Here is an 11,895-nt window from a genome sequence, read left to right as displayed (position 1 = left end):
CATTGCCATTACAACACCGCATTACACTACGGCACTAACGGATTTATTTTCTCGTTTTTTATTCAGCACCATGGATAGGTCAGTTATCGTTATCAAGTGAAATACGCGTAATTACATAAAATGACTTCCTCTGTGACCGTTTCACAAGTCAAATGTAATTTTGGTCTTTGTGTAGGCGTGTTGTTTCATAGCTGTTTTAATGAAACTGAGTAATAATTGGAAATGACGCCAAAATCTGGAAGTAGTCTATATGACAGCTGCAATCACTTAGAATTACTTAGAATTAGTCACTTAGAAAGAGGAAGAAAATCCATAAACGTCGTATGACCCGATGTGTTACATTCTGTAAAAATATAACTTGTATAATATATGAACATTGGAATGCTGGTACTATGTATTGTGTACCTGTCAGTCAAAGTGTAAAAACTACCAGATGGGCATGCACACGCATCTAACTAGTGATATCCTGTGTTTGCCTATATATTTCCGGGGGTATACCATAAACGTTCACGGTTTTCTCTATTATGGTAGAAAATGAATGGATGGAACTTGCACAACCTTAGCAAGGAACGCAGACTGTACGAATACAAAAAATACATTTCCCAGAATTCAAGGTAGCGTAGGTAGGCGATACTCGCGGTGAGAGCGCGCCGCCCATTGGTGTAAAAATGACTGTGCAATTATGTTGCCACTTACCTAAACACAATAATTTCACAGCCCCTCCTATTGTCTTTGCCGAGTGTGTGCAGCGGCAGAGGTGCTTGCAGAGGCTGAGGATGGTGATCGAGGGTGCTTTTAAATGTAAAATACAGGGCACGGTATCTGAAAGCGTTTGAGTATTACAGCAGTGCACGGGAGAAAAGGCGCTGTGTGAAGGCTGTCCCCTCTCCTACATCGTCGCGTCGTAAGAGCGGCTGCGGCTCTTTACTGACAAAATGGGCAACCGGGGGATGGAGGATCTGATTCCTCTGGTAAATAGACTACAAGATGCATTTTCTGCCATCGGACAAAATGCCAACCTGGATCTCCCGCAGATTGCTGTGGTCGGCGGACAGAGTGCCGGTAAAAGCTCGGTGTTGGAGAACTTCGTGGGAAGGTGAGTATATTTTATGCAATTACATAAAATGTACTTATTGTATATGGCCATAAATGTAGCAGTATTCCTATATGCTCGAATGAATATCCTGACCTAAATCACAACATGTGTATCTGCAGATGTTACCATTGATGTTAAAGTCCCCAAACATCACAACGAACTGCTTAATTTAATTTTATGTCATTTAAATCGTCAAGCAGGAGCGAATAGTAATTATCCTGAGAGACGTATCCATGAGACGATACATTTCCGCATTACTAGATGATATATTTATGAAAATCCTGGAGAATATACGATACAGTCGAGCAGATCTTAAACATCCCCCCACACATTAATTTTCTAAACCGGCTGTTTTATTACGTGGATTCCGCAATAGGCTATGTATGTATGTAACCAGACGTTCAACACACAGGATCGTGTGCCGTACTGCGCAGTGCCTATAATCCAAAATCCTAAGTATTATGATAATTCCACAATGCACGAAATAAGGCTTATTTAATGTATGTCTAAAATTGTGATGCTAGATCAATGGTTATCACAGTCCGTGTGTTTGTCACTGTACGATCGTCGATCTACGTTGCATCCAGGAGCTGATTAATGCCGCTGGTTACAAATCACAGACCTGAATCCACGTTGAAATCTCACAAAATAAGAGAAAACATAGCCTTTAAAATGCATTATTGCCTATCGAATAGTCCTTTCAATATAGGCGTAATCGTTTTATATGACCACACAACATCTATGTAATATTATTGTAATGCATTGGTAAATGTACGTACACATAATATGCTGTAAGAAGGGTGTGATGGAAAAGGCAGGAAGGTGAACCAAAGATGACCGTGTTTAGTTGCGTTTTTCGGCAGGTTGTGGACCGCAGCTGTAGAAGACCTAGGCCCAGCTGAAAGATTGATCGACTCTGCCTGTATTACAGCTGCCATTTTGTTGTCCCTACCAAAGCAGTCATAGTGTTTATTTTAACCTAAAGTATTTTGAGTGTTTTTTTGTTGTTTACAGTGGCATGGCATCGCTTGTGTGGTTGCCAGGTGTTGACAGTTATAGGAACGGGTACAGAAGCAAAGACCTTCCCGTCTTGGGAATCCTTTCCACTTTAATGAAGGTGTGCCGTCCGTCATGATTTAACAGGCAAAAAAGCCTTTGCGTGCCGTTTCGTAACCGTGCTGTCAGCTGGAGGGGAAGGCAGTGAGAGGATGCATGTTCATATGCCAATCCAGCTGTTGAATCAGGGCCACCGCGATTCCTTTCCTTTCTGTCGGTCTCACTGTGGGTGTGGTATTTAACGTTAATCCAATATTACCCTAAAGTCCTCTTGCGGTTTTCTGGCTTGCTTCGAAATTTTATACATGGCTTTAATTCATGATTTTTAAAATTTAGCTTTAAAATATCAAAATCCATAACAGCAACGTGATTTAATGTGAGCCATTAAGACTTGAGTGAATTGTATGCTTTCTTTGGGAGTATTTGCAGCACAAGTCTATTTTTGGACTGTGGTTATATCTCTAAGTAAGGTAAAGGATTGAAATACAGTAAACCATTAGCATAGCTACAGATCAGTGTGAACGTATCCTGTAAATGGTCTCAACAGCTATATGTAACCCCCTTTGTGTCTACAGTCAGAATTTGCGGTGTAGAGATGGATTTGGTTCTAACCAGGCTGGTTGAAATAGATGTATCTCACCTTGATTGTTGTGGCTCCTTTTAATCTGTTTAAGACCTGTGGCATCTTCACTAAGCAAATGCACAGTGATTGGAATGGTGTACATGTTATTCAGCACAGTGTTAATTGTATAATTCTTACATGATCAGTTGTTGAACAGTGTAAGCCTTGAAGTGTGGGGTTATGATTCAAAACACCCATTCAGGTTTTGCCCATTATTTGGATATAGGAGGATTCTCTCTTGGATGGATTTCAGAAGGTACTATTTCTAGCACAGATGATGTGAAGATGCTTTAATGTAGACTGCTGCATGTATGTGTGGGACATGTAAGGTGTAGACAGAGTAAGGTACCAAAATTCAGTCCGTATCAATACCGGACGTCTTTCAGTGCTCAGACCACATTCTGTAAGCTGACTTTAGTTATTCATATTATGAGATTACGGTGCACACCAACTTGATAGACTTCATCATATACTGCAGCCAATGTTGTGGTTTCTGCAGCAGTGTAGTTTAAGTGTCCGTCATCCCAGTTTAACATGAGCTTTGAAAAAGGTAACATTCCTGGCAAGCAGCATGTGTCACGGCCATGTGCTGGCAGGCGCTGTGGTCAGGAGGTAAGTGGTCTTGCTGCCATTTGCAGTCCGCACTGGTTTAGCTGTCTGATATCAGGACATGACTGGATTCTGGCATGTGATACTGCAACCCGCTGTGACTGCAGGGGATTGGCAGAGACTGCTCTGTAGTATTTGTGTTCGTTTGCAGCCAAAGCAGTCAGTTTGTAATATTCGTGCTTTGTATATGCTTGTACCTGGGATGTTTAAAAGCGATTGAATACATATCATATTAATTAGTGATACAGTAACCATTGCAACTGAATCCTGCTGAGCAGTCATTAAGGAATCTTTGGAATCAAGAACAGTAATCAATAAAATATGCAACATAACCTACCAATCAGGATAAGAGATGCTTGTGGCTTTATCATTGATAGAACCAGGTACTTCTGACTTGATTCATTTCTGACTACATAATAACAATAAGTTATGCTGGCACAGTTATGCTATTCCCATACATATATGTGTTAACTTTATCTGTGCAATGCTAATTTTCAGCACAGAATGTCATATGTAGGAGTTATCTGACAAAACATTGTTCACGTGGTCAGGCCGATTGATGATTTCAGGACCCAGGACAGCACTCCAGAAATATGGCTTCAGTAACTAATGTTGATTGTTTTTTTTAATTGATTTTTTGTAGTGCGACTCTTACTTCTCACTTAGGAAATATGACTTTTCCAATACGCATATCTATCCCCATTTTCAAACGTTTTCAGTAAATTTGCTCGCTGGTGAAATCTGTGGCATATTCAGGCTGGCTGTCGGCACAGTTGTTTATCGGGGGGCCACCATAGATAACCTGCCAGTTAATTCAATGAAGAGAGGAGATCCTCTGCCGTACAGCACACATGTCAAGATTCTAACCGAAGAACTGCTTGACATATTCGAATCTCTGATACATCCAGTTATATGGTACTGTTATTAAGTGTGGTGTGCATGCCTAAACCGGGCACCAGACCATGCAGTTATGAATGTGGTCAGTGCTGTTAGTATCATTTTATTAGACTCATAATCATCTAAGAATGATTGAAGCTCCAAGAAAGCATGTAGGCCTGTGAGAACGTAAACGTGGTAAACAATATATGCTGTGAGGGTGCTGTTATATATCGCAGTAGAAAGGGGAAAATGAGCAGCCCAGCAAACTAGACCATCCAGTGATGCTGAGTCTCCTCTACGAAAGGTAGAGAAGGAAGAGACTCATCAGGTTATGTTTTTCTGTTAAATTCTGTTTTGTTTTGTTTTGTTTTTTAAATTAGGGTCCTGGAGGTGCTGTCTTTGCCCGTGCATTCCCTAAAAATGGAACGCATTATGAACAGCAAAATTGCATATTTTTTGAGCTGTAAGGTTGTTTGAAAAATGCGATATTATTCACTAATTGCACAATGGGAGGAATAACGACCGCCCAACACCTGCCACACAGCCACGTACGTTCTTCTTGAGATGTTGGAGTTCTTGTACAGATTCTCGAGCAGGCAGTGGAGTCCTGTAGCACTGGTCGATGAGGCCAGGGGCTTCCTGAGCTGACGCTGTTCGGATCTGCACGGCCTCTGCTGACGGGGGCTCCCGGATCTATGCAGCGTGACGTGCGAAGAACACGCGTGCCGACATGTCCCATATGGCCGGTCCACGGGCCGCCGTTGGGGAATAGTGAGGGGCATGCGGTCACCACCATCTGTGGAAGGAATCACCTGTGGTGGGCTTGTCACTGAGATAAGGAAAGTCCACTGCATCATTTCATATTGTTTTTAGTCTGCATTTAGTCAGAGCACAACATTAGGTAATTAACTTTATTTGGTTTATAATTAATGACACTCCGGTGAATGGTGGGGTGGTCATGCATGAACTGATGGAGGTTAATCACTCATCTTGTTGCAAGACGGGGTTAGAACATACTGTCTGACTGTCTGTCCTGCCCAACTTCCTGGGCTTCTGCCCAATGGTCCCTGCATCTGTTAGGCAGAACATTAGGGGAAGAGGCAGCCAATAGAACCGGGGGCTGCTGACCTGACAGGTGACTTCAGAAGCAAATGTGCAGAGGGGGAGGACACACACACGGAACGATTAGCAGAGCTAGGAAGCAGGAGCTGTGGTATGGGAACCTGAATATGAAAGCTAGAACTAGGATGTAGAATCACGAGAACCGAAGACAGGACTCCGGAATCCAGGAAACACCAACCCCGAGATGGGAATCTGACATACGATCACTTAATACAATTTGCAAGCAATCAGACAGTAAAGCATGCAGTTCAGTATGTATCAGATTTATGGTTCAGGTTAAAGAACCATCCTGTCATCCCTGAGTCAAACAAAATGGTCAGTTTGCTGCAATTACAGAATCACATATAGCATGTGCATGGAATTAACTGTGGTTGTTTTGGTACCTTTGTGTATTCACGCTCTCATAATATTTTTTGAATCATTGTTATATCACATTATACCACATCTGTCTGGGTGCACTCCATAGGAAAATCAGTGGGCATTTTCAAATATTCATCACGTCTGTTACTTAATACCTCTGTATTGATTCTTTATATCTGATCTTCCTAGGCGAAGAAGGATACACTTCTGATGACTGACTTTCAATTTCAATTCTCCAATATATCTGTGTTTAAGTTGTTTTTTCTGATTGAGCATATGGTTAAGTAGATGGTGGATTTACTTTTAAAGTTGATGTTTTTTTACTTCAAATTGAGCTAGGGGTTTGGTGTCAGGTTGGGGATAGTTCCTAATCACTTATACTTTATATTTTTACCTTACTTATTGTAAGAACACTGCTAAAATGCATTGTTTAATACTGCACTGGTGGTTGGACATTGCCTGTTCATGTCAATATACAGTTTGAGACATTTGCAGATATAGATTATTGGGCCAGTTTGAGATTTTTTTTTTGTGGTCTGATTTTTTCTTCATTGACAAGTTACCAGTGTTTCTTTCATAGATGTAATATAATCTGAGTGTAAGGATATTTAAACACAAGCCACCATGAAAACTCAGACCTGTACTATGTAAAGGCTGGTGCCAGCACTTAAGAGAAGTGAACATCTGCATTGTGTGACAGTGAATCGAGGTCATTGTGTCTCTGTTAAGTGGTTGAACAATGTGTCAATCCTCCTATTCACCTATAGGAAAGACTGTCTGAAAAAAGCCTCGCTGCCTTGGCAGGGCCAGAACAGCAGCTCCTGATGTAAAGAGGCTTTTGGAAAAGAGAGAGTTATTAAAACACTGGCACAGAAAAAACACACACCTTGAAATCTTGAAAAGCACAGGATGAAAAGCCTGTCCTGCTTATTATTAATTAGGTATTGCCTAAATAACCCTAATTAAAAACAGAATATGTTTTCATTTTGATGCCTTGGAATGTAAATGTAATCATTCGATAGGGGGACCTTAGTGGTCAAGGGGGTGATTTTTTGGTCAAGTCCAAACCAGCATGTGTGACAGCCGTCCCCCTGTATGGGACAGCATGCTTTTAATAAGCTTCCCCCAGGCGAACTGCCCGGCAAACTCTGCTCTCCCACCTTAAACACACGCTGCATTATGCCTCGCTGCCCACGGGTCTGCTGCCCAGATGATGCAAACACAGCTCCACTTCAGAGGGATGCAGCCCCAGAGTGACGCCACGGGACTCAGCTGTGGAGCTGTGTAGCTCTTTGTGCTGGGTGATACAGCAAACTTCTCCTTTGGTCCATCCTCGTGGAGGCCTGTGCAGCCCCGGCATCTGGCCTGAATGTGTGTGTGCCCTGCTCAGTCAGCATGGGGTAGGACACAAACCAACCCTTTCTCTGGCAACATAATATACTGAACAGTCTCATTTCGAGGAGGGCTAAGTGAGGGCAACCCTGGTTTTTTTTCCTGGGCTATGTTTTGCTTGCTTTTTTCGGTCCAATCTCAATGAAAATGACATGCAAGTCTTACGGCACATAGTTACGTGAGCTACAAATCTGTAAGTGTATAGATGCACAGAATAGTACATCAACAGCAGCAGAGTAACTATGTTGAAACATGATAAACAGTAGTATTTCTGTTGTTCAGCAGCATTGAAAATCTAACTACTAGTGCAACAGACCCCGAAAAGAAATTATATGCTAAATATAACTATAAAGTTTAAAGTACCACACAATTATTATATGTGTGGTACAAAGACCGGTCATTGTACAAACCAATAGCATTGTACAAACGAATGGCAGCAGGGTTAGGGACATAAGAACATAAGAAATTTACAAACGAGAGGGGGCCATTCGGCCCATCAAGCTCGTTTGGGGAGAACTTAACTAATAGCTCAGAATTGTTAAAATCTTATTTAGCTCTGATTTAAAGGAACCCAGGGTTTTAGCTTCCGCTACACTAGCAGGAAGACTATTCCATACTCTAACTACACGCTGTGTAAAGAAGTGCTTCCTCAAATTTGTTTTAAAATGTTCTCCCGCTAATTTCCACTTATGGTCACGAGTTCTAGTATTTAAACTAATATTGAAATAGCCATTTCGCTGAACAGCATCCAGACCTGTTAGAATCTTATATACCTGGATCATGTCCCCCTTAGTCTCCTTTGCTCAAGGCTAAACAAATTCAGCTCAGCTAACCTCTCCTCATAAGACTTTCCTCTAAGACCAGGAATCATTCTCGTAGCTCTTCGTTGCACCTTTTCTAAGGCAGCAATGTCCTTCTTGAGGTACGGTGACCAAACCTGCACACAGTATTCTAGGTGGGGTCTTACCAAGGAATTATATAAATGTAACATCACCTCCCTTGAGCTGAAGGTAAGGGACATGGTAACCGGGTCATTGGACAAACGAATGGCAGCAGAGTTAGGAACATGGAGAGCAGGGGCATTGTACAAACAAATGGCAGTAGCATGAGGGACGTGAAGAACAGGACCATTGTACAAATGAATGACAGTAGGGTTAAGGACATGGAGGCCGTGAGCATTGTGCAAATGAATGGCAGTAGGGTTATGTATATGGAGACCTGGAGCATTGTGCCGACGAATATCAGTAGGGTTATGGGTATGGAGACCTGGAGCATTGTGGAGACGAATAGCAGTAGGGTTATGGACATGGAGACTTGGAGCATTGTAGAATTGACAAAGGAGAGCATGAAGTATTCAGCTGTAGATCTCTGTGCGATGAGCCTTTAGCCGAAGGTGCTCCTCAGTTGAGACTCAGTACTCAGAGCTAGCTTTCCTGTTCAGCGTGCCATTCTATGCAGTGAGACAATGTATTGAGAAGAATCAGAATCAGAAGAATCTCAATTGTGTAAGACAGAACCCCTTAAGTTAAAATTTTCTTTAAAGTTCCAGTTAAGGTTTCATTAAAATAAGTCGGTTGCACAAAAACACCCTTAAGTCTTCTCCTTAAGGTTTTCTTCAAATGTTCACTTAAGTATTTAAGTTTTTCCTCTTATCTTATACTTAAGGAACCCCTTAAAGTTCCCTGAAAGGTTGCGCAAAACACCTTAACAACCAAAGTAAGGTACCTCTGACTGTATCTTAATTGCAGCACAGCTGAGTTTATGGCAATAAATGATGAAAATGTAGGCATCCCGAGATGAGTGTCCTGCGACTGGGAGAACCCCATGGATACGAATGATGATGCGCAATTGATTTAGCATTATTGATTTGACCGGCAGACCATTTATGATTTTATTTGCACCCCGCATCAGGTTTATAATTCATTGATAAATCTGGTCAGCAGATCTATCTTTCATTTTGCAAAGAATAAAAAACAACGTAAAGTTATTCCGCTAATAAGTGCTGGCAAGTTTCACTGCCGGCACCGGCAAAAAGAGAAACAGAAGTATAGCGGTTATCGTTCACATTGTTCGATGCAAAAATATGGAGACGCATGCAAAAAAGTTATTCATTAACGCATTTAATGTAACTGAGGTGCAAAAATTATTCTGCTCAGTTTTTGCTCCACTGCTTCTACCTCTTGTTTCAGGACTTTCCTGTATCTTCCCTCTTAGTGCCCTTGCTTGTCGTCAACCAGTCAGCAAAGTTTATCACCTCTCAGTAGTTTTTTCTTCGAGCAAAAAGTAGCTACTCCTAGTGAACACAATACACCAGGGGAAACAGGCCAAATTTGATCAGATAACGATGCAGTGGTGATGAAATATGGCTTTCATTTTTATTTGTATTCATCAGACTAATAATATGTTTAATTCCATCATTGTCGTTAACAAATATTTTAGTTTTTTGCTTTAGTTATCGTCACGCAGAAACCCTGATCAGGCTGTATTTTCGTCCAAATTTTTGTCAACAAAATAAACACTGGAGGCGACAACAGGTATCACAAATAGACGTGAGCGCAAACAAATGAACGGTCTCCTTGGAAACTACTGTAAAATCTCTTTCATTGCAGTAAATTCCTTAAGGTTTTTCTCTTTTAAGGGATTCTGTGAAAGACCCTTAAATAAATCCCTCAGCTAAGGAGAAAATGGAGTATGGAGAGGTAAGATTTTAACCACTAGCGAGAAGTGCTGCTGTTGGCTGTTGGTAGTTATTCTTGGCCAGCCTAAGGCTGCTGAGAGGAGCGGTCTTGCGTCGGTGTAAACAGTGAGCAATGGGCAGACTATGCTAATGTCAGGGAAGAGGCTGCAGGCCCAAAACTGCTGATGTTGTGGCGTCGGTAAGTGAGCTCCGCGTTGTCATTAAGGGTTAGAGAATCGCTCAGGGGGACTTTGCTTAGCTTCGAGTTCATGAATTGTGCTGCTTTCCAATGTGCTGGAGATCTGTAAGGTTTTGAAAGGCCTGTCTGCCCAGAATGAGGAGAATCTGCCAGGAGGGCAGAGCTTAAGGTGCCACAGGATCATCCAGGCTTTCAGAAGGAGGAAAAGGGTGAATGCAGGCATAGCTGCCAGCCGTATGGGCAAGGGAAAGGAGGCACAGAAAAGCTATATGTGGGTGAATGTGGGTTGTAATTTGGCTGGCCGGGGAGAATGCCTGCAGGGATCTCAGCGCCCATTTGTCGGCAGGCAGTTGAGTCAGTTGTCCCCTCTCAGTTTCTTCAACTTGTGACCCCTGTCCTGCTTGCTGAAGCACAGTTGAAGACACTTGTAGCGTCTTTCTGTAAGCACTGAGAATGCTGTGTTCTGTCAGGCTAAGTCAGCAGCCTTTGTTCATTGGTCGATAAGTTGCTGTCCTCATCGGCTGCGTTACCTGAACGCCCGAATCGTGTTTGGTTTGAGAGCAGACCTGGGCCATGATTCCAGTGCTAAACGTCCTGCCCTGGAGGATAGAATGTATTCTAATTTAAATCACTGAGAACTAGAGCAGGACCCATAATACTGGGTGCTGGGGGTTAATTAAACCTGGAAGAGTCTAGGAAAAAGTGAATGTGGTGGGGGCTTGTGAAGTTTGCTGAAGCTGCGGCTTTCTTGGGGGGGGGGGGGGGGGGGCAGTGTGCATGTGGTTATCATATCCTGCAGAGTCACTGCAGTTAAACCCCCCCTGGTTCCCCACCGCAGTCCCTGTCCAGCCTGACAAGCGGCCAGGGTTGGGCACAGCTATCTCTCGCTAATCTCTGACAAACACGCATAAGTCCGTGTTCGTACGTGGATTCACACGCTCGCAGCGCTCTGGCCACCCCCTTTCGTATACACGCCATCACACCTCCCAGCGTACGCGTGCAGATGTCCTCACACTAATTACGCTTCACCCTGGAACGAGACAGGACGATAATTAACTTCACTCTGTTGGCCCTCATGTGACCTGTTTCCATAGTAACGGCTCCTGCTCGGTTATGGTTGGTTCTTCAGGTGCTTGTGGCAGGAAACAGCTTACAGCGTTCAGCCTTCTGGCAGCCGGCTACTGCTGTAACACGGCCTTGTCCTGTAACACGGCCTTGTCCTGTAACACGGCCCTGTCCTGTAACACGGCCCTGTCCTGTAACACGGCCCTGTCCTGTAACACGGCCTTGTCCTGTAACGGCATGTCAGCCCATCGCTGACTCTGCTCTTATTGTTGCTTCAGTTAATGCAATAATTCTATCAGCTGTTAATAATTTATTTAAACCTGTATAATTTTAGAAGAGTGTATTGCTAAAGTACACATTAAGTGTGTACCTAATGCACATATAAAGGTTTTTTAGCAGAAGATAACTATCGCCCGTCTCAAGAGGCAGTAGAACTACAGCATTTGCTTAGCATGACAAGAAGGGCGGTTTTCTACAACATGGACGTGACATCAGATCACAAACAGACAAACATCTTAATCAGAATGATAAGCTTATAATGTCTTATAATGTCTGCAGCGTTGCCAACTCATGTCACGCATCTGGCGTGACACTCACACTTTCAGACTCTCACGCTCATGCAAGAAATCTCATGGCAAATCTATATTATTCCATTATAAACCTAAAATTAGTGACATAAAAAACGTCGGGGTAGTTTACAAACCATACAGACTATTTACAAGGTAATAAAATTATTACAAACATGTAAATGTATGTGCATGTGCAGACTCTCAAATCGAAAATCTCACGCCAGCCAGCTGACCGAAGTTGGCAACCCT

At 42.6% G+C, this 11,895-nt stretch overlaps 1 protein-coding gene across 4 annotated transcripts in view; it reads left to right on the top strand.

Moving 5' to 3' along the window:
* The first annotated feature begins 669 nt into the window (after window positions 1-669).
* dnm1b (dynamin 1b) overlaps window positions 670-11,895 on the top strand; it is a 49,765-nt gene continuing 38,539 nt past the window's right edge. For all 4 annotated transcript variants that reach the window (XM_023809554.2, XM_023809556.2, XM_023809552.2 and 1 more), the window contains exon 1: window positions 670-1,096. In XM_023809554.2, the coding sequence (XP_023665322.1) occupies window positions 936-1,096 (161 nt within the window). In that variant the 5' untranslated portion in view covers window positions 670-935. The remainder of the gene's footprint in view (window positions 1,097-11,895) is intronic.

The sequence above is a fragment of the Paramormyrops kingsleyae genome, chromosome 2, assembly GCF_048594095.1.
Source record: "Paramormyrops kingsleyae isolate MSU_618 chromosome 2, PKINGS_0.4, whole genome shotgun sequence".
In the NCBI taxonomy this organism is placed as follows: Eukaryota; Metazoa; Chordata; class Actinopteri; order Osteoglossiformes; family Mormyridae; genus Paramormyrops; species Paramormyrops kingsleyae.
The sequence above is the reverse complement of the archived record's forward strand: the minus strand, read 5'-3'. Positions and strand labels throughout refer to the sequence as shown.